Consider the following 22642-nt stretch of genomic DNA (forward strand, 5'->3'; position numbering starts at 1 on the left):
GTCCTAGACAGATAGTGATATGACTGGGGCTCAAACCCCAGATTGCAGAACTCAATGTGTACTAGGGTGAACTCCTTTATAGTTGATCCAGTTTGGGTGGACCTCACAAAGACCTTCCAATGCTCATTGTAGGTGCTAGATGAGCTTCAACTGAAGACGGGAGGAGGGAGGAGGTCAGCACCCAAGCCCTCCTCACTGTTTGGGACACATTTTTTTGCAATGCGGAACCAGAAAACCCTGACTCAGATTCATGAACAAATACCAATCAACACAAGTTCACTTAAATGCATATTTAATATTCTGTAAAACCCCAAATGTTGACCGACACAGGAGCAGCACATTTGAGAAAGCAGTGCAGTGTCTGTCTCTCAACAATCTGGATCAGCGCACTAGTTACACTCCAGGGTTTTTAACACAAAAATCTACCAAGGGTCCTACTTGTATCGCTGGGTATCGCTGTCCCAATTTTAAACTGGAAAAACGCATGTTTTAAGTACATGGTTTCTTCAGATGGTATAGTGTGTCCCCTTTAAAAGTGGCCCATGAGGATAAGACACAGAAAGAAACAGGTACAATACACCGCCACCCTTAGTCAACAGCCCCGGGGCTACAGACCGTCCCAAACCCCTCATGACCAGTGAAAGAAGAGCAACAAGAGGCACTTTCAACAAGTGCAACGAGTGCCCTGCTTGTCCAGACACTGGGGTTGTGTTGTACACAAAGCGTGTTGCCCTCTGAACCCACAATGGGGTTCAACAGGGGTACAACACAGCCCTGCTGCCCATTCATCATCATGTGCTCTCACAGCACCTCAATGGCTGATCAGCATTTGATAAGGACAATTAAGTAAAATCCTCTAACAACACCACAGGTGCAGTAAATATGAGCTGTGAAACAGTTTATGTACACGGGACACCGGAGACAAGAAGAAGCGCCCCTGTAAACAGCTCTTTGTGACTGTTAAAAAAGCCGTGGCTTGAACCTAAACCCACCGATCACTCATTCACCATTTGGCACCCTACAAGCTCTACACTTTCTAGTATAATTACCAATTTAATTGGACTGGTGGCGACGGACCCTGTAATGGACTGGCATATGTCCACTGTGTGCCCTGCCTTGTGCCCGTTGATTGCTGGGAAAGGCTCCAGCTTCCCTGTCACCCTGAATTGGATAAAGTGGATTGAAAATGAATGAATGGATGGATTGTGGCGACTGGGGGAAAGAATCCCTATTGGTTTTAGCTAACAGTGCTCTGGTGCTCCTCACCTCACCTCAGTGGGCTTGTCTTGAACTGCAGACGGGAGATTTCACAGGATGAGCTGTCTGGAATGCCCCATGATATCCATTGGGAAAGGGACAAAAAAAAGATTAGCTGAGGATTGTGCATCACTTTTCACAAAAGCAAACAGCCTGAACCTAATTTCAAGCAGCTGATGATAGGATGGTAGAAAAAATACAATCATCCACACACCCTGGCCTAAAAAAGCAAAGGAGGGCAGGTGAACATCAGTTTTTCCTGTGCGCTTTGGAAACCGATGAGCGGTCAGTAATCCTAGTCTGAACAAGACTCGCCAAATGGTTTGCATTTCAGCTGGGATTTCAATACTTGAGAATGGCAAAGTTTAAGTTTACGTATTTAGCAAAAAGCAACAGTTGCTTTTTTGATGGATCATAATTCGGGTATAACAGTTCCTAAAGCACAAAACTGCCTGTACTGCACCTAGTGCCAGTTTGGCCCTTGTCCCGGTCTCACAACAAAGAAGGCAATAGATTTAATACTTTTTCTTTGTGCTCTTACTGGGCTAATAAGCAGATTATTCACAGTTCTTTTTTCAACTTTACAGGAACATTAAGATTTTAAATAAAACAACAGCCTTTGAAAGAATCTGTCACATAGAACTAGACTGAACCTATTAGTTTAGGGAGACCAGGGAACCACTGTATCAGGGAATGGTTCACCGGCCGCGATTTAAAATGGCTGTCCTGGTGGAATCTCCCCGTGTACAGACCTACTAATAAACGACGAAGGAATTCCTTTTTAACTAGAAGTTTTTAAGAAGGAATTCTTGGTGAATCTCATCACACACTCACCGTCACCTAATATTTCAGAACTCTCTTTGGCCTATAACTTTAAAAAAGAAAAATACTGACAATTATCATACAATATAAACCCAGTAAAGCTAGTTCTAAGAGTGACCTGGCAAGTTCTCACAAGATCCTGCAGACCTAACGGAATACTGCTTCATTACTACACATCTTGTTCCCCTCTGAATTCTCACGGTTACTCCAGTTACTCGTGGCATGAGGAGGAAGGAAGGATTAAAACGGGTTTTCAGTACAGCCCTCCTGTAATGGCCCTGCGAGGGAAAACAAATGTCTCCATACAAAATTGGGATGGATCTGAGCCCGCAGTTCCTGAAATCAAGCCCCACCCTGCCTCCAGTCTGGGTGTCCCTACTGGAAGGTCACCTACAGCAGACGCACTGTGGATCAGGTCCTCCTCCCTGTACTTCACGGGGGTTAGTGCTTGAGAGCATGAAAATGCAGCAGCAGCAATCTACTCCCTGTGTGTCCCCTTCTCTCACTCTGTAGAAGTCTTTCCACTTCCATTTTGGTAACAATTCACCACGAAATTGCCCACAAACCCAATTCCCCTGCTGCAAGAGAAGGTGGAGACTGCAAGTAGGGCCTTTCTTCCAAACTACCTGCAATATTAAAACCGAGTTTGACTGTAAAAACGCCAGAGAAATCCCCTGTTCATCTTATATTAAAATACATAAAAATGTTGACTTGCCCGTGCTAAAAAGACAGGAAATCTGAGGTGCTGCTTAACGGAAGTCGGAAGGTATGCTGGTCAAGCAGAAAAATCCAAATTTTTTCCAGACCCGTCATGCCTCACCGAGATCTCACCACTTGGGTTTACAGTCTGTGGCACTTAAGACTCTGAAATTAGCTGCTTTGTCTCAGACACCCGCAAAGACTGCTGCCAATGCTCTGAATGTGAAATACTCTACAATTCGACTCACCTAGACAGGGCTAAATTAATGTGGCACGGTCACAGTAGTGCAGATATTCTGGCAGAGCTAAATTAGTTGATATTCGGAATCTTTTGCATTAATTCTGATGCCTACAAAGATAACGAGGCTTGTTTGCATACGGTACACATTCAGGCAAAAGCCCAAATCCATTTTTTTTTTTTCAGATTCTGTTAGAAGCGTGTTCAAACCATTATTCAGGCAGAATTCGAATGAAACAGATCAACTGGCTCCCGACTGGACAAGGCAGTGAGCAGTGAGCAGTGTGGTGTCAAGAGAAGGAGAGGAGAGGTTCAGTCAGCCCGTGAAAGAGGAAGCAGTACCATCAGCTGAGAAACTGGGAGAAAAGAGCAGCTTCAGCTGTAAAGGCCCTCCAGAAATCAGTAGCCTGGTTCAGACTTTGCCAAAGCAGACTTTGGCATTGTCCTTTCTCCTTTTTGTTGGGCTTGAAGGGGAGAATAAAGATGTAGAGGAAAAACAAAACTCAAGAGAAGTGACTGTGGACAACCCTGAGACAGAAAGCAGCAATGTTAAATTGCAGGAATAAATTTCAAGCTTATAGAGAAGCCGGCCTGGAACTAATACAGGACACGGTAACATGAATAAACACCTACCTAGAGGTGGATAAGGAGTTGAAACACAAGAAAAAGGGAATCCGTTACGCCTCAGTCTCCTCTTTCTGCCTGAAGAACCGTTTGAACACATCTGGTGGAAAATATACACTATACTGTATATATAAAAGGAGCACGAGTTCCCCCCCCCCAATAGGTGCTACAGAGAAAAATTGGTTTGCAAAAATCCAAAAAGTGAGTGAAAAATAAATGTAGCACCGTCTGAATCGCAGACGTTAAACCTCCTCTGCACTCAGCTACCTCAGTCTACGCCTCGCTTCAAATAGCAAAAAACGATCCCATCTGCCCACAGCACCGAGCGAGAAGTAACGGTCAGTCTAGTGCGCAGGGAAGAGGGGAGGCCCCCCGACCCCCTTTCTTCTCGAGTCGGCCTCCTGGTGGCAGTGTGAGGGCTCCCATCGCCCTGCGGCCCCCAGCCCTCAGTCCCGCAGCACGACGGTCCGCAACGCGTCGTCCGCGTCCATGCTGATGGTGGCGATCGCCCCGTCGTTGAACTCGAAAGACGTGCCGCCATCCACCACCATGCAGGCGTCCCAGCAGCGGGAGCGCACGCACACCCTGCGCGTGAGAAACGGGGGAGAGAGAGAGAGCGTCGCACCGGCTCACAGACCACTCCGACGTGTTTTATCTAGTGCCTCTCCAGAAAAAACACCCTCAAGAGAGAAAGACAGAAGCATATCTTCCCTGTGACAGGCAGCTCTTGACAAGGTACCTACAGGTTTAAATAAAGTCATTTATCAAATTTTTCCCCAAACCTGACTAAAAATGGACTGAGAAGTCGGCAGATTATCGGGGAGTGCCTCTAAACTGTACACTTGAGACTTGGGAGGTGCCAAATTATCCAGTCTTAGGTAAGAAGATTTTAGAGTCAAGTCTGAGCTCCTGGATCCCTGAACATTGAGCCAGCTCTGACATTCTGGCTGAGGCAGCCAATTCAGGCTCAACAAAGCAGTTACACAACCATGAAACACAGTTCTGGCCCGACTGCGGACAGCACTTTTCAGGACACACGCAGCAGGCAGGGGCCGGCGGGGCAGCGGCCCAGCGAGAGCGCGGACACACTTACTTCGTAGTGAAACCGCGCTGGCGGCTGCTGGAGAAGACCCTGTTCACGATGGGCTCCCGCACGCTGAAGAACAGCCTGCTCTCCTCCGGGCTGAAGGTCAGGGACTCATTGTACTCACTGGTCACTGCAGGAGTGCAAGCACATTCATCAACACTGCCAGTGCACAACGGACCCTCAACATCGCACTGCAGCACGGACTCAAACGCGCTCTAGATTTGGGAATGTTGAGGCGTGTGCAGGTTTGTGTCACATCCTTTTCGTTTAGCTGCTTTGATAGATTCCAGCCCCAGAAAACCAAAGCACACATGGCTTGTTTTTGCCTTCTCAATACATAATGAAATATTCCTCAAAGCCTTCTACAGCAGGCATTTCAAATCTAAACCAGCAGTGAGAATGTAAGGACAAGCAGAAACCAGATAAAGTAACAGTAAGAATAACTATTATTTTTAGTAATTTTAGATTATTTCCTGATATGGATTTCTCTTGGATTCACAAATAAATCTGAAGCCACGCTGTCAAGACCCATATGCTGGGATCCTTCAACTGAGAGGCTGACTTTCTGTACAAGGAAATGGACAGTAGTCTGCTCTCATCTTCCTGCTGGTGAACACAAAGCAAAATACTTAACATTGCCCGCTTTCATCTATCCAAGTCTGTAAACTTACCCTTTTCAATGAAGTTCCGATTTAAAGGAATGTCAAGCCCAATCTGCGTCTTACCTAAATCCAAAATAAGATATTAATTGGTCAAACTCTCAGGAGTGCAGTGCATTCTTTTACAAGATGTGTGCTCTTCGCTTACCGATTTTCAGTACGTCTTCCACTGCTTGTGTGACCAGCTTGTTAATGTTGTAGGACCTACACGGAAAAAATAGTAGCAAACTGACACGGCAAATTTCCTTTCGAAGGGACACAAACGCAACAGGCTGCAGAGGTCCTGAAAGAACTGTGAGCAATAAGATGCATCACAATTTCTTTAGCATCTACAGATTTTACAAGTATGCAATAAGCAATTAAAATTTAATGCACGACTAGTTATCACCTTTAAAGCACGCCATTAACTACACAGTGAGTATAAGCAACCATAAATAAAGTGAGGAGCATTGTGGCGCCCTGTTAGGATTCAGAACCCATAACTGGTGCTCACCCAATATTTTACTGACACCCCTTCTTTTTCCACAAGAGATTGAAATTAGACTGGTGAGAAAGGGTGTTCTGTGTACCACACATGCAGGAACAGTACTAATCACAAGGTCTGACAGATTAACAAATATTATGTACCAATACAGGTGAGCGGCAGCACAGTTTTTAATTGCCTGAGACCCATTAACACTTAAACTGAGAACCACGCACAGTGCCGTCTGCATTCACCCAGCCACACATCACCTCTTTTTATAGCACACAGGGAAACAAACGATAAAAACAGTTCTCGAATCTTTTGCCTGCTTTTTTAAATTGACCAAATACAGCTACAGCAGCAGCTGCAGATTCCCATTACTAATACAGGTGATACTGCTCCTGTAGCCCCACGGGGACACTGCACCAGTGAAGCCCAGCAATGCTCTCACTGACAGAGGAGCCCCAGTCAGATAGCTCATCACTGGGTAAAAACTCACACGGGTGAGTCGGGCCCACTGAGTCAGGAATGGCTAACTCTCTACTTGATATCACCAGGATGATGGTGCTTCAACGTCAAATGGCCTCTAAACTGCTTCACTTGACCGAATCTCCTGCTCGTGTGGTCAAAATGAGCTTGATCTAAGCGTTTAGAAACTGCTGATCCAGCACTGGGGCTGGCCACCCCGGCGATACAGGGAGACTTTAAGCACTTTGCCACAAGAGCAGACGCAGCTGTGGCCAAGACGGTCTGTGTACCATGCTTTGGAGCCCGTTCCTGTGCACACGTTGAGACCAGAGCTCTTCTGCTTCTCCCAGGGCCCGTCGTCCACAGAGATCTCGTAGTATGAGGCCCTATGAAGCGAGAATGGGAGACGCGTGTTGAAGGATTTAAAGCGCGCCCTGCACAAGACAAAAAGTGCATATCAGGCAGGCAGGGCAGGGGGGAGGAAACCAGCAAAATAGGGGGTTAAACAAATAAACAATTTAGTCTGCAATCTGAAACCAAATGATATGCTACCAGAAACAGCCTACATTGCTATATATACAGTTTCTTCACCTTAAAGAAACTTAAAAAGCCTGATCACAGAGTCTGAATAAATTGGGAAGAAAATGTACAGCCTCCCATATCTTGACAGCACTCTGGACGACCAGTGCCACAAACTGCTTCCCCCATCTATCAAAAAGGTGCAGCAAAAGGTAGATTTAATTACAGTAATTCTACAATGTAACAACCTTAAGGCAAAATTTCTTTCCCCCCCCCTCAAAGGGAAAATCAATGCATAAATCCAAATGGGTATTTCTAGCTTCGAGTTCAGCCTCCGACCAGCGTGTGTCAGTGTGTGATTATATACTGTATACGAGTACAACCAATCGACACCAGCTACACTCTTCAGGCAGAAACTCGGGAGTAAGATTTCAGTATGTTGCATACGTTCACAAATACACATGACAGCACAGCCTTCTGCTTTTGTACCTTGAAGACAAAGACTCGCCAATGAAGACCTCATTGAGTCCTCTGACAGGTAGAAGATGTGGACCTGATTTACTCTCAGGCTCTTCATCTGCAATGTCAGACAAAACATGCTATAACGATAGGCTGTATTTGTTATAGATTTCAAGTTATTCTTGACTCTTTAAATTGTGAATGCATCCAGATCCCATGCTCCAGTCTGCCGATAGAACCTTGGTCAAATTGCACCACTGCACTTATACGATTATTTATATACAGTATGAGCTTATACGATGAATTTGGTGCAGGGAGATGTTACAGCACTGTTGTACTGCAGTTGGAGCAGTACTGAATTTGGCCCGGTGAGATGTTACAGCACTGTTGTAAAGCAGTTGGAGCAGTACTGAATTTGGCGCAGTGAGATGTTACAGCACTGTTGTACTGCAGTTGGAGCAGTACTGAATTTGGCCCGGTGAGATGTTACAGCACTGTTGTACTGCAGTTGGAGCAGTACTGAATTTGGCGCAGTGAGATGTTACAGCACTGTTGTACTGCAGTTGGAGCAGTACTGAATTTGGCGCAGTGAGATGTTACAGCACTGTTGTACAGCAGTTGGAGCAGTACTGAATTTGGCGCAGTGAGATGTTACAGCACTGTTGTACAGCAGTTGGAGCAGTACTGAATTTGGCGTACAGAGGCTGGAGCCGGCGCTGGTCCGGTGAGCCTTGTTGTGCTGTTCCAGACTCAGCTGCTGCTCGTGTAGGTCCACTGGGGTGGGGTTGATTCCGGTCCCCTCCAGGTAGATCCGGATCCTCTGACGCCACTGCCACCTGCGGAGAGCCATGACTAAGCTGCAAGAACAATTCCTAGGTATTCCCACTTCTTAACACCTACTGGAGTACCAGGAGAAATACTGATTAACTGGAAAAAACTGAACAGAGTACAGCTGTTGTGAGCGCTCTACATGAGATTCATCTCTTCGTGAACAAGTAGCAGTCAGGTTAACCTCTAAAACAGGCTTTCACATAGAGAGTCAGGCCATACCACTGAAAGCTATTCACAGGTGAGGCAAAGGACAGGGAATATCAGCTTGCACTAAATTTGTTTTTAACATTTTAAGTGATGCACAATGGTTCAAAGCGGGCTTCCTGGGGGGTAAAGTCACTTTGAAGGTCCACTTGTCTCAACTTAACAGCCTTAATCAGATTGTTGACATCATTTACAAAAACTGAACCAAGTAGAACTGGACCAATTAAGCAAGCCCAGAAAAGCAATTAATTACAAGGAGGTGTACCTTGATGTGAAGACGGGTTTCAGAGAATCTAAAATCCTGATAAATGAAATGAAGTAAGGATGCAGAGAGCAGACAGAATCTATATCTCCCTTTTTTAACTCTCATCCCTCACTGTGAGTGAGCAAGAGAAGGCTGCTGACCTGAATTCACCAAGCTTCAGCTTCTGAAGTGCTTCTGGGAAAGAGTGAGTGTAGCGCACAGGCAAGCACAAATGTCCCTCCGACCTGCAACAGAAAATACCTGCATACAGTATACACACTTTGTTCATTTGCTGTTACTCAACCACGCCAGACTAGTCTGGAAAGCATATCAGCATGACTTTGTTTATACACATCTAAAAACCCAAGCATTTTTTTTTTTAATGTTGAAAAAAAATCCTATTTCATACTCTTCAAAAGCTCTCCAGAAAAAGAAAGCCTGGCTGATTGATAAGTGATTAGGACATGGGCAGTTTCCTGACTCTCCAGACATCTACTGCAGAGCATTTCAGACATTTTTGTCATGCCAGCCCATTCCTCAGAGTGGAAGAAAAACTTACCTTTCAGGGTCAGTGTTCACTCCCAACACTGGCTTGTGCTTGTCCAGGACTTTACTGGCCACCAGCAGCATGGTGCCATCTCCTGTCAGGGAAGTGGAATGGGGTCAGCGTAGCCTGACAGACAGATTTTCATCCTACACTGAGCCTGATGAGCAAGTGGAGAAACTCTCAAGATATTCCCATGTATACACCAGGACGAGTTACTGAAGCTATCGGAGTGCTTGTTCGAGGGTACAACAGCAGCGTCTCACTAACTTGATTATTAAGCACGAACCCCCAACCCCCTAGTCTTGAGCCCTAAGCACTATTGCACACCTGCTGTCCTCATATAGGGTGACCCTGTATAGCTCTGTAGAGGGACAACCTGGAGCAACACGAATTACCGCTTCATGTTCATCGGGCTCATCCGAACGAGCGCGACGGGTTTGTCTCCACCCATGTGTCATGTTCGATTATTAACCCCCAAACCATTTTCCACCTGGAGACACCGCCTCCACAAGGCCTCTCAGCAAGCCATGAAAACGTGCAGATGGATCACGTTCACACACAGCAGGAAGGAAAACTGAATGAGGTTCCAGCAACACAAATACTTACCTGCTTTAACCACAACATCCATTTAAAAGCTGGGAAAAATTCTTTTAAAAAGCTGCAGCAGTACAAAGTGTAACTTCACATTAACCTTTTTTGAAAAATTGAGAAGGCAGGGACAGGGGCATCGCAGTTATAAATGCCAGCAGAGGTCGCCCTCTTTCTAGAGCGTCTGTAACTCGAAGGCCCAGCTCGGACACAAACGGTTCTGACTGACACAGTCCCGGCCCACATTCTGCTTTAACCTCGACAGGCCTGGCTTGTAAGTCCAGTCCACTGGACCGTGGGAAGATCGACAAGATCTCACAGGGGTTCCTTGAAATACTCTGCTTGCAGGTGCCAAAGTAAGCCCCTGAGTAAAGCAGGAGTAAAGTAAGCCTGATCTGCTCCAAGCCCTCCTAACCGTGAAAAGGGAAGGCTGCAATAACGACTCACCCCCGGCGGATACGATGGCGTCTGCCCATCGGACCGTCTCTTCGTCATACTCCCTCCTCTTCACCACCCGCACCTCCATCCCCTCTTTCCTGCGCCACCCAGGGAAATAAAAATAGCATTCGCTGGAATCTAGGGGTTTGAACCCGCAGCACTGCCAAAAAATCACATCCCAATTTGGACATGCAAAGGAGCAGGGAGCCACCGATTTCACAGCGGGGCATATCCGTCTCCCAGTTCACAAGTCACCATGAAAAACGGGAACTCAGAGAGACAGAGAGACAGAGAGACAGAGAGACAGAGAGACAGAGAGACAGAGAGACAGAGAGACAGAGAGACAGAGAGACAGAGAGACAGAGAGACAGAGAGACAGAGAGACATGCCGCACACCACAGCTGTGCAGGAAGCAAGCATCCAGTTCAGCTGCTGCTCAGGCAGGATCACAGCAGTCCCAACGGTTTTTACCTTGTGAATGACTAGTGGAAAATTCATGAGGGGTAATGTATTTTCTTCAATAAAAGAAACAGGGCCCCTTCGTAAAAGTTATCAATTGTTTAGGTGTTTCACAAAGTCTTATGTTCGATTTAAGACTGGCTGTATTCTACAAACAAAATTCAATGCCTAGGAAATCAGAAGCATAACACCGTGATCCAAGAGAAAGAGCTCTAGAGCAAACACCTCACACTGGGCTAGACCACAACACCTCATCACTGGGCTAGAGAACAGCATGTGCTTCCAATGTGTTTTCACCCATCTGCCTTCAGACAATCAGCCTTCTCGAGTGCTTTTGAAACTTTTTGACTGTCCACACAGTGCGCAAAACACCGCAATGGCTGAACAGGTTATGAGTTGTGGCATAATAATGAAGGCAGTAACAATCACAGAACATCAAATCGAATCTGTGTGAGATGCGTCACAAGACAAAAAAAAATAGTATACAAATTCATCTTGTTCCTCCTTTTAACAAACTGAGCGTATTTCACCTGCCCAAAATAAACTGCTCAGCAGCGACGCTGTGTACTCGTGTATCTCAATACCCATCGTCCTTTTGTTCCACTGCAGGAGAAAGGTAACGAAGGGCAGTCGCTATCCTGACCCTGGATTCTGTGCTACATGGTACAACTCCTGATCACGCCCTCCCTCCAGCCTCTTCCTGACCCCCTCTTACCGCAGGCTGTCCACGACGTGCTGCACATTCCGGGTGTGGATGTTGTGTCGCTCCAGCAGCCCGGAGTAGCTGGAGCCCTTCATAGCCAGCTACACAGAAGGAAAAGAGAGAGCAAGACGGAAACATGACCTTGAATGTTCTGCTTTAAACATGCTGGAGAAAATCGGCAGTAACAAAAAAAAGCTAAATCAGCAATATGGCTACCCACAAGTAAATCGGAAACAGGCAGTTCAAGGTTTAAGGTGTTTAGGTTTCAAGATGCATGAAAGGATTGAGGGTCAAATAGAGAAGCTACTAAAAAAAAGTTATAGAAAAAAGCAATATTGTACACGCTGCCCTGATGGAGCTTTTGATAAAAGAAACACCAATCTTTTCTTTTACAGGCTCTCCACTGTTTTGGTTCATCTGATTCATCAGGAGAGCAGACAAGCACTCCCAAACTAAAAAGGATCCACATCCCAGCACCGCGCTGCGTCATCAACTCTTGATTAGAAACTCCTTGCTGTATGCGCTTTGCCACTTTAGTTCTTCAGACGCATATCTTTCTCAGCAACTTGTTCAAACTGACATTCCCCTCCCCCTGGGATTTGACTGTAGCTGATGGAGGAAAGATACGGAGAAATCCTCCAGGATAGCAGACCTCAGGGGCTTAAGTTAACAAATTTCCCTGAAGCAACAGTGATCTCAATTTGCAAACATCTCCATTACACTGGCTCTGCTCGGTTAAGGCGTTTGCTGAGGGTGTGTTTCAGACTGCATAGCCAAAAGGGCGTTGAAACCCAAAATAAATTTGCCAGATTATCTTCTCTGCTGTGTGCTACCAGAAGACCTCAGGCGTGCACCTACAGCTCGTTAGTTAAAGCAGTGATTTTTATTACTGGCCATTTAAAGCAGAACCATGTGACAAGAGAGCTGCTCATCACACAGTGCACTGCCACTCCAACATCAGAAAACAAAGGTCTCTCTTAGGTTCCTGAAACATTTAAAGCGAAGGTCAGGCAGACCTCTGATTTTTGGTTGTGTACAGTCTTGTGCTTGCGAATGGAAAACTATTAATGACACAAAGATTCTCCTGGTTTAATGCACAAGGGTGTTTACAATGGTGCAACACAGAATCTGTAAAAACAATTCTATTGTATTTAGCGAACGTGCAACGCAGGCAGTTCTCTAACTAGAGCGTAATTTATAATAAGCCCCTACTACAGTGACAAAAGGGCCTGGCACACAGGGAAAAGGCCCATAGAAAATGCTACATTCTATATTTCCTTGAACACAACATCTTGGTGGAAAGGTTTCCCATGAATCTGAACACACTTCTGTTAGAACGGGAGTCATAAACTGGACTCCTGGAGGGCCCACCTTAACAAATTTCTTATTTGTTCCAACTAAGCTCTCGGGCGTACAGTTGATCCAATTAACTGAGTAACTACAATACTTCTTATCACACTCAAGTGTTTTCCAAGTAACATTTTGAGTAGTCAACTGTAAAAGGCCTTATGGCAAATCTTATATACATCTAAGTAAATGATAAAGTTAATTGTTTAATAGACTGCTCAGGATAACAACAGAAACCAAAAGAGAGAGTTGTCCGATCCTGGTCCTGGAGGCCAGGTGTATCTGCTGGTTTCCTCGGTCTCTTTAAAGCGGCTGCAGGTGTGAGTCTGGGAGAAGCAGGTAAATTGGGCCAATTAAGTCAGCAGAACTCACTTCATTCCAGCCCATTAAGAGCTGAGCTAGAATTAAAAGCTGCACACAAGCCATCCCTTCAGCGCCAGGACATGGGCTAATACCTGAAATAGAAACTGAGAATAAAAGTAGCTGGAGTAAGGAAACGACTCATAATTTGTATTTTATCCCTTTTTTCCTTTTCCTCGTCACGCATACCAAGTGTTTCAGATCCTCTTCGGAGAGCCCAGCGCACCGGTACCTCTGCTGTTCAAACTCGTATCTCGTCGTCTTGGTCACGACGGCCACTTTGGCTGGCGTGAACCCCGCACTTCCGTGAGAAGCCCCGGAAAACACGCCGCGGACACACGACACCGTAGGCTTCACGCCGAAGAGAAAGCCCAGCAGCTTGCGGTAACTCATACTCGGGAGCCCGTTCGCCTGGCCCGCCTATTTTCTGGGGGTAAAAAATAAAATTATGAATACCCAGATTACAGGTGCGAGTGCGACTTCGGTTTGATAAGCCAGCTTTATTACACTGTTCTTTAGATTTGTTTATGCTGCGATATCACGGACACCGAGAACTAGGCAACCGCCCTACCCCACATGCACACCCCATCAGCTCCGTATCTCCAATAAAGACACCTAAGCGCTTCTGTATTTAAACAGGAGGCCCTGAACAATAAAAAAAAACAACAACAACTGAGAATTAAGACAACATTCAGACCTTGTGTAGCTTCGGAAACCAGTTGTCACCGCGAGATCGGGTCATCGGCTTGTCCACGGCGCCCGCAGCCCCGCTCGGCAGAGGCAGGCGGCCCCGACCCGCTGAAGCACACGTCCGCCCGGGTGCTGGTATGGCTAGTATTAGTGCTTATTAATACTAGTACACCGCTGCAGTTATCACAAGGGCGGTCATGCTGGATGACTTGTGCAACTACTAGCACATACGGGACAAGTGGCAGGCGTATTATCTTCTCCAAATCGGCAAAAGCTTTCAAAACAAACAAAAAAAACTCCTTATGAGCGCGCTTTTCGTTTTCCACTAAATAAGTACTTTCCGTAAAGTACTCCGCAATTTTTTACTTCCTCTCATAACAGGAGGAGGCGGAGAGGAGAATGAGCAAATCCTCCGGCTAACCCAGTACACACGCTCCCACAGACGCAGCCCTCGCCATCTTCCGATGCGTAAGGTGGCTGGGGTCAAGAGGCGGAGACAACGGCTGACTTTTCTAGCTTAACTCCGTCAGCGCCGGAAGGCATTAGACGGGTATGTGCCATTGAATGCCCTTCAGAAAGCGTGTTGGGGAAAAAGCCTCCACGTCTGCACAGTGCCCGTAATTCGTCTGCTTCTTTTCTCCACACGCCACGGAAAACGCGACGCAGAAATAGTAGACATGTAGTTCTGTCCCTGCAGACTCTTGGCAGGTTTGAAGGTAGGCGTTATCGCTCAAATGCAATTCTGTGCAAGTGCGAAGCTCTAGCACATCTCCGATATTTCTGCCTCAGAGTCTTTGTTAAAATGTTTGGAACTGAACAGTTTCAACGCGTTTTTCCAGAGGGTGTTTAAGCAAGGGCAAGAGCTAAGCGGATCACCTTAACGATGCTGATCTTTAAAATCCTTTACAGCTTAAAAGGACTGTCTTACGCTATCAAGGTGAAGGAACTATCGTTTTAGCCAGGAAGAGAGACAAATACGAGAGACCTGATTCGAGTATTCAAAAATCATCAAAAACATGAACACAATTGGCTCACTAAACTTCTTCAGAATCAACAGGGATATGCAAGCCAGAGGTCTGGAATCTCAAGACGTGCATTTAAAACCGAGAATAAGAGGCACTTCTTTATACAAGGAGTGGTGGTAGTGTGGAACAAGGTGCCCAGACTCAGACTGGCTGAAATAAATTAACTAAATCGAACCAAATCAGCTAGATGGGTGGGCTGACCGCTCGTTTTTAAGCATGTTTTTTTTCTTTGTGGCACTTGCAGAAGGCCCACCTTAATGCAGTACAGGTGCTGTGTTTTGAAAACTGTACTAGAGCCCCTTGTTCCTGGAACCAGGGAGAGGGTTAATAACCTCAGATATCAAGGCTTCTGTTTCGCAGCCAGCATATTGTAGTCCTTCTGTTGTCACTATTGCATACATTAAAGAAATGAAAAAAATGGCCATGTCTACTGTATCCACTTGGAGCTCATAAATTCAAATACTGTTTCAGTGTCACCATGATCATCTGTCACTGTTTTGACTAGTACACATCTAATAATGAACATAGCCTATTGGGCCACTCTGCCTTCCGCTAAATCTTTTCTAGATCTCTTATGAGCTGATTTCCCTCTCTCACACCCGAAGAAGGCTCCACAGCTGAAACATTCTTTTCATTTCTTTTATTCTAAATAAACCTTTACTTGTTCCTTTGCAGCCTACACATGCTGACGCAGCTACTTCAACAACATCTAATAATATCTGATTGTCCATTTCAGCAACTAACAGCTTCTTTCACTGGGTGGTTCTTGTCACCCACCATCATTTATATATATATATTTACAGTTTCCTCTGATGGCAAAAAATGTTTCATGGAACTGAGATCAGTTGGTGATTAATGCTTAGGAGAGGGTGAGTGCTGGGTTCCTGAAAAATATATTTCTCCTGTCTTTCACAAGCTGTAGGGATTTGCATCACTGCCTCAGGTTTGTCCTCTGTGGCAGGGTGTGGGCTCTTCTGGTGCGGGGAGGGGCTAGAGTCCCAGACCCCATCCTTGCTGTCAGCCATTAGTAACCCCCCCCCCCCTTCCACTGTCAAGCAGTGTAACTTGTTTGTCCTGATTGATCATTCCTCACTGCTGAGAAATAGACTTTCCATGGCAAGTGCACAGATGAAGAACGTTAACCTCTTGAGGTTTATTTCTAGTGTTTCTAGCAAAATGGGCATTGAATGTTATAGCCAGATTTCAAGCAATATTTCCAGGCGGTCCCATAATTACAGTCACCAGGGTGCGACAGTGTGTGGTTTGTATGTTAACTTCTGTGCATAACATTATGAATCATACAGCAATACATGACTAATAAATACATACTTTATTTATAATGCATTTCTTTAAACAAAAAAGCATACAAACTGGTACTGCTCTTGAGTTGTTTTCAGAAACTATTGAACAACCTAGCCCAATTAATACATTCATAAAAATATCAAAATGTCCTTATCAACCCTTAGTTCATTTTGTGAGCACATCTTGAATAGATAAATTAAGGCAATTTTTCTTTTCACTTTTTAAAACAAAATAGACTGATTCTGTTTTTTTAAAATATTAAAATTACACGAATTACAATCGTAGCTTCCTGTGCAAATACAGCTGAACAGCCAAACCTAAGTATTATATGTACATGATAGCACTTAAACGTGTTTAAAATTAAAAAGTAAATGCAAATTGCATTTTTCACTTGGAATAGAACAAGTAAAACATGAAAAAGAACCTGGAACACCTCCCACTTTATCTATAAGACCCAGAATGCAGATTGCTGCAGTTGTCCTGGAACGTCTCATGGGTCTGTGAGTGAAATAACCTACAGGTGTGTCTAAACCTAACACAGAGTAAAACACCAGAGAACAAAGACTGTTTTTATCCATCTGTGAGGCTGAATTCAAACCCAAACAAGAAACCAGCACAAAGGTGACAAGAATGCTGTGTGACTCAGCCAAACATTATCAGACAGATAGAAGTATAAGAGCTCCCTTCTGAGTGAAAATGTCACCTTTAATCCAGCAGTCATTCCCCTGGGATGTTAGAGGTAGTTGAAAGACCCAAGAGCATCAAAGAAAAGCATTCTTACAGAAGGAAGACTGACTGTGAAGTGCTGTCAGATGATATAACAACAAATATGTTACTGGACATATCCACCTATCAAGTACACCTTTGTATGCCAACGAACAATCTCTTATCGCACTCAGTTTCCAGCAATTTTAATAGAGATACGTTATTGAAATTGTTACTAGAAAGGCTAGGGCCTTCACAAACTTGCACACACTATTCTTTTTCAAATAAAGAAGCAAAGGAAATTCTCGCTTGTTCTTTCCTTGTCAAGGGGAATGTTTGGTGCCCCTCCTCTCAGGATAAAAACAGGAAAATTCTGGAGAGGCCTATATCCACACTGATATCTGACGTTATATTGCAATAAGTCAATGTTGGCCACTCCTGTGTAACCTTAAATAAGCTGTGAGTGTGCAAAGCAGAGTACTGTATACAGGTTGTACAGTATGTGTTTTTTCATTGAAGAGAACTATGGCCTACATTTACATTGTCATTTTAAAAAAGCTGTTTGAACAGACAGCTTCCATTTATGAAAAAAAAGTCAGCCCCACCACCATCTGCAACCCAGAGAAATTTCTACCAGAAGAAATAAAGAAAATGTATATGAAGCAAAATCAGTCATATACAGGGGAATAATTTCTCTGCACGAGGTGCAATCATTTCTTTGCACAGGTTTACTGTGATACATAGGAAACTACATTCCAAGAGAAGGCAAACATCCCTCAAAATCTTTTGTTTCACATTTAAAAAAACAGTCAAAGAAAAATGTGCCAAGAGAGCTGTTTAAACACAGCTGACTCATTGTGCATCTTTACCAAAAATTCTCAAACTCAATTTTCTGGCAAAACAGGCAATTTTCCAAAATAACTCCTCTACGTTGAGTCAGTGTACCTTTTTGAAGCCATTGGCTCATTCCAGCCAACAGCAGTCTTTCACTTAAATAGTATTGCACTGAAGAGTAATGAGTAAGAGAAAAACGCAATAGAATTCAATTCTAGCAAAAATTTGATAAAAGCGGCCATTGAACACATCTTGGCTAAATTACTGGAGCTGTCCAGCACAGTGTGAATTAAGCATTAAAATGGAACTTAAAAAGTGCTGCGATACAGTATCTTAAGATCACTCCTTAACTAAATATACATACTAAAGGTACAGTAGTCAAAAAAATCTACACGATACACATCTTCCAAAACCGTCTCCTTAACAATGTCCAGGCTCAGTAGTGAGAGACATACTATTGCAGTAACCATGCAGCAATGTTCCTTTTTCTGCATGAACATCATTTTCTTCTGATTCTTTCAGAAAACCCTTTTGCCCTTTTTCCTTTGTTTCAAAAGCTACCTCACACCATCATCAAGAATATTCAATATCTGAGTGTTTCCCCAGATTAAAACTAACAAAGTAAAACTTGATGTAAGACAAAAAGAGAAGCCGCGCTTCTAAGTCCGATCTCCAAAGCAGTGTAAATGAGTCATTTCCAAGCACCTGCAGGTGTTCGATATGCCCCGTGGAACGAGGGCTCTGACTGAATTTAGGCAGTAGGAGCTGCGATACTGCGTTGGATGAAGGGGATCCTGCTGCCAATCTGCGTTCCACATTCCCCTGGGGGTACAAGCGGGCGCAGGCAGCTGGCCGCCACCGCGGGATCCAGCCGCCCTTCCCAAAGCGCCGCGGCCGCGCACGGGCCCCGAAGGAAGGCTGGAGCCGGGATCCGGTGAAGGTTATCACAGGAGTGCTCTGTGTGTGAGAGTGACGGGGATCGCCGCACCCTGAGGACGCATCAGGAGCGGATCCGGGGTTGGCTATAGCTCCAGTCTGAGCCTCCTGCAAAAACAACAAAAACAGAGTGCCTTATGATTTACCTCTGGATGGTGACTGCACAAAGTCCTACAAGTCACGCTCCTACAAGTGATTTTTACCACTGAGAGTGTCCTGACTGGTGGTATTACGGCGTGGTACAGTGGAGCCACAGTACAGGAAAGAAAAGCCATACAGGGGGTTGTGAGGTCCGCGCAGAAAATCACTGAGACCGAGCAACCCTCCATCGGCACCATACCGGATGTATCTCGACCGCTGCCACAGCTGCGCTCGAGCTATACTTCGGGACCCAATTCACCCTGGCCACGATCTGTTTTCACTGATTCTGGGTTCTGGTAGGAGGTATCGCAGTATCAGAACACCGACCAATAGATTCAAAAACAGTTTCTTCAAAAGCAGTCCACATCACAAACAGCTCAAATTAGCACCTGCACTTTGAGGTTCTGCACTGTTTGCACTATGTCCTGTCTTGGCTGCATATATAACATCTATTGTCTAAATTTTTATTGACCATATCTGTTGGTCATTTGTGCCTATTTTATTTTCTCTGCCATTACTGGGTACAGCTGAACGAGTTAGCATTCCAATACACTTGTTGTATATGGCAAATAAAAAATCTTGAATCTTGAATCCCAATTAAGTGCCATACTGTACATCTTAGGAGGTGGCATAGGTTTTGGAGATCACTGTTTCACAGGTGTTATAGTTATGCTTCACTCTGTAATTAATTATAAGACTCGTAGGGAAAACAATCAATTAATTAGCTCACCTAAGAAAGTTGGATCCAACCCTCAGGATTTATTTAATCAAATGATTTTCAATAAATTTCATCATTAAGTTTTTTTCCCAGGCGCTGTTGACAGATTTTGGAGAAACCCTCATTTTTGCATGTTTGCAATGTGTTGTGGGCAGTTCGGTGGGCAGTGGCTAGCATTGCTGCCTCGCAGCGCTGGGGCACTTACGTTTTTCCAACGTATCATCTTTTTGAGCATTACCCACAAGACTGTAAAGTGCTAAACTTGTCTGAACACGATCCTTTTTAGGTTTCCTGTCAATAACCCCCCCACACACGCACACACTTTGGTGATGCAGATATGAGGGAAGGTTCCACTTCTGGCGTTTAAAATATGCAGAGACGTGCAGGAGGATGGGACTCTAAATATAACATAATCCTAAACATCTCTTCACTGCCATTCACCCAGCCAGCAGTTTGTTAAAGTGTTTAAAATCGCACGTGAGAAGCATGAGTCACTGAGCCGCGACTCCGCTGTGACACTGCATCTCTTTACTGTTTCCGCTGGCTGATGACTCTGATCCTATTACTGCAGACTGATCATGACCCAGGAGCCAAGCCGCTGCAGGGCACAGGGCCTTCACGCTGAGGCCGGGTTTTTAAAAACACAGGAGCATGTCATAAACTGACCCCTTCCACCACATTACTAGAAGTAAGCAGTTTTCACAGTACCGTGAGTGATAGCACAGTTCTTTGCGCCTTTTACTCTGCCGACCTATGTCAGAACCCACATAAGGTGAGGGGCACTGGCACTGTCTCACAGCTGGCATAGTGCAGGCAGCCCTCATGGGTGTGACTTGTTTTTTTTCTCATTCCTGGAAACAACACCCTCATGTTTTCAGTCCTGGGCCTCCTGCTAAAAAGCCCTCCCTGTCCCAGCCGCGAGGCTGGTAGTACGGTCAAGAATTCCAGTCCAAAGTAGGGCCTCCTTGGCACTGCCCAACCTGCCTCATCTGAGCCATAACCCCCCCACAAACGTACACAGCAGCATCCAAAATGCATGAATCCGTGTGAACGCCCTAACATTTGCTTTAGCGCTGAATTCGGTATTTTACATACAGGCCTCCTTACCAGCTGTGGAGCAGCCCAGATGGGTCAGTATCTGCTCTTCCTCCTCCTCTTCCTCGCTGTCAAAGGGCTGCAGGGCAGGTCCTGACTCTGGCCCCTCCAGACTGGGCGCCCTCCCCAGCTCCATGCCAGCACACCGCAGTGCCACCAGGCGATGGTGAATGGCCATGTTGAGACGGGCAATGTCTTTGGCGCCGCCCTGCAGAAAAATAGGCTTTCAAAAATAGTGCTTCAACAGCCACCTAACTCAAGACTGTTGTGCAGGACATGTCTGTATCACTGCTTATCAAGGGCAACGGGTTACAACACTTCTGTTAATGAGCAAAGGTCTTATGACCAAGTATGCATCACGGCTTTCTTAGAGACGTTGGGCCACAGTGGGTAATTCATCTCTTCGACGAAAGTAACTCACAAAGAACAGGGAATATATGTTAACATCCAAACAGTCCCAAGAAAACATAGTTGCTTACACTTAATTTCACCTTAGCGATTTAGTTGTTCCATTTCTAACAGTTGTGCTAGAAGACAGACTTTGATCGGCTATGACAGAAATTATTACCCTGACTGATTTTGCTTCATATACATTTTCTTTCGTCTGGTAGAAATTTCTCTGGGATGCAGGCTTTACTGAATGTTACTTTCAACATTTCTTAAACAAATTTCAGTTTGGAAACTGCTGAGACTTGCAGCAGTGGCTTGAACGTTGCAGGAGTTGGCACCAACGTGGCGCTGCTGGCCCAGACATGGACAGGGTGATCATGGATGCTACCTGTCACCGGTAACACTGTACCAGCCTTGACATGGTCAATAGGCGAACTTTACACTCTCTGACATTTCCTGGGCTGAAATCCTTGACATCAGTCTCTCATCTCAAGATCACAGAGTGTGGCTAAAGACGTACGCCCGCTGTACGTCCAGGGCTCCTGTTTCCACGTGCAACATGAACGTCCAGACAGATATACCCATGATGCACATGAGTGCGCTGTTTTTCCAGTTCTCTAACCCAAGGGATCCAGTAAGCACATAGAAGTAGCGTGTTCATATGTGCAAGTTTTGCAAAGGCTTCTTCAAAGCTCAGAATGTGTTGCATTTGCCGGGATAAGCTTACACAAACATTTAATTCTGCTTTGTCCCGGGAAAGATGCTTGGAAGTGCTGCGGCCCTGCCCCTCAACTGGTGCTCACCTGGACGAGGAAGATCCGGACAGAGCGCTCCTCCAGCTCGGTGGCGGTGAGCTGCAGGTTCCTCCTGCTCGCTCTGTGCACGTGCATGTCAGCCCACAGCTTGGAGTTCAGGATCACCTTCAGGCTGCCCTGGTTTCTCATCACTGCAGGGGGAATAGGGCGTTTTCAGACAACGAACCGGAATGGGATTATGCTCACTGACAGGAGCCACATTAGAAAAAGCAATATAGAAAAACAAAACACTGGCACTAGCTTTTTGAAAGAACTCTTTTCTGAGCTTGTCTGTAACATAACTAATTTCACACTCAAAGTTTACCTTCAGGAAGACTTTCTGGAAAAGCAGGTCACAAATTAACTAATACCCTAATTGTTTGGGTCTCTTGGATTTTTTTTATCCTTTTTTGCTAAAGATTTCCAGGTGCTAACAAATTTTAAACCTAAAAAAATGTAAGCAACAAAATGTCTGAGTAAGAAAATAATTCTTCATTTAATGAAGGTCTTAATCAAGCAATTAAGAAGATGGCTGGAGCGAGAGCTAGCAGGTAAAGGTCCAGAAGCCCTGCAGTTTACTGTACCTAATCGTGACTGGAAGCTGCCTGGCCTCTCGGCAGCCAAGTCATTGAGCCGCAGAATTCCCCTGCCTCTCTCCCGCCAGGACTGCGTCGCCTTCTCAAACACAAACAGCTTGCAGGTCATCTGAAACCCCACAGAAGGGCAAGACTTGTGAAAAATCAAAACCAAAACTTAAAACAGCGTGCCACCTACTGCATCCCAGACATCAGCAGTCTGGTGGTTTGGAATGGGTACGGTCAAATTCAGGGTTTCTCAGGAGTATTCAACACACCCTCCATGAGGAGCAGGACACTAGCCTATTCTACACTGGCTCTTGGCACTTGTTTGAGATGTACTACATGTACTAGGAGAAGAAACTGTGTTTTACTGAGGAGAATCAGTACATGACTTTCTCCTAAAAAGGGCTTCTTTGCC

At 45.2% G+C, this 22642-nt stretch overlaps 2 protein-coding genes across 5 annotated transcripts in view; both read right to left on the reverse strand.

Annotated features, from left to right (window-relative positions):
* Positions 1–275: 275 nt before the first annotated feature.
* On the reverse strand, positions 276–14158 carry nadk2 (NAD kinase 2, mitochondrial). Of its 3 annotated transcripts, none has more exons than XM_088628692.1 (13): positions 13714–14158; positions 13206–13443; positions 11322–11410; positions 10157–10245; positions 9134–9215; positions 8736–8819; positions 7995–8131; positions 7326–7413; positions 6608–6703; positions 5535–5590; positions 5399–5452; positions 4734–4857; positions 276–4225 (listed from the first exon to the last, which is right to left on the reverse strand). In XM_088628692.1, exons 2-13 carry the CDS (start codon positions 13407–13409, stop codon positions 4087–4089), a joined length of 1242 nt encoding a protein of 413 aa, XP_088484818.1. In that variant the 5' UTR covers positions 13410–13443; positions 13714–14158; the 3' UTR covers positions 276–4086. The 3 variants fall into 3 exon arrangements, with proteins under 3 accessions (XP_088484818.1, XP_088484817.1, XP_088484819.1); XM_088628691.1 differs by having other exon boundaries at positions 6608–6751; XM_088628693.1 differs by lacking the exon at positions 13714–14158 and adding an exon at positions 13029–13123 and having other exon boundaries at positions 6608–6751; positions 13206–13344.
* Positions 14159–16040: 1882 nt separating this feature from the next.
* LOC148672780 (ran-binding protein 3-like) overlaps positions 16041–22642 on the reverse strand; it is a 29595-nt gene continuing 22993 nt past the window's right edge. For both annotated transcript variants that reach the window (XM_088628689.1, XM_088628690.1), the window contains exons 12-15: positions 22231–22351; positions 21656–21798; positions 20475–20670; positions 16041–18616 (exon numbers count right to left, since the gene is read on the reverse strand). In XM_088628689.1, coding sequence (XP_088484815.1) covers positions 18573–18616; positions 20475–20670; positions 21656–21798; positions 22231–22351 — 504 coding nt within the window. In that variant the 3' untranslated portion in view covers positions 16041–18572. The remainder of the gene's footprint in view (positions 18617–20474; positions 20671–21655; positions 21799–22230; positions 22352–22642) is intronic.

Source organism: Lepisosteus platostomus, chromosome 4 (assembly GCF_059453375.1).
Source record: "Lepisosteus platostomus isolate fLepPlt1 chromosome 4, fLepPlt1.hap1, whole genome shotgun sequence".
Taxonomy (NCBI): Eukaryota; Metazoa; Chordata; class Actinopteri; order Semionotiformes; family Lepisosteidae; genus Lepisosteus; species Lepisosteus platostomus.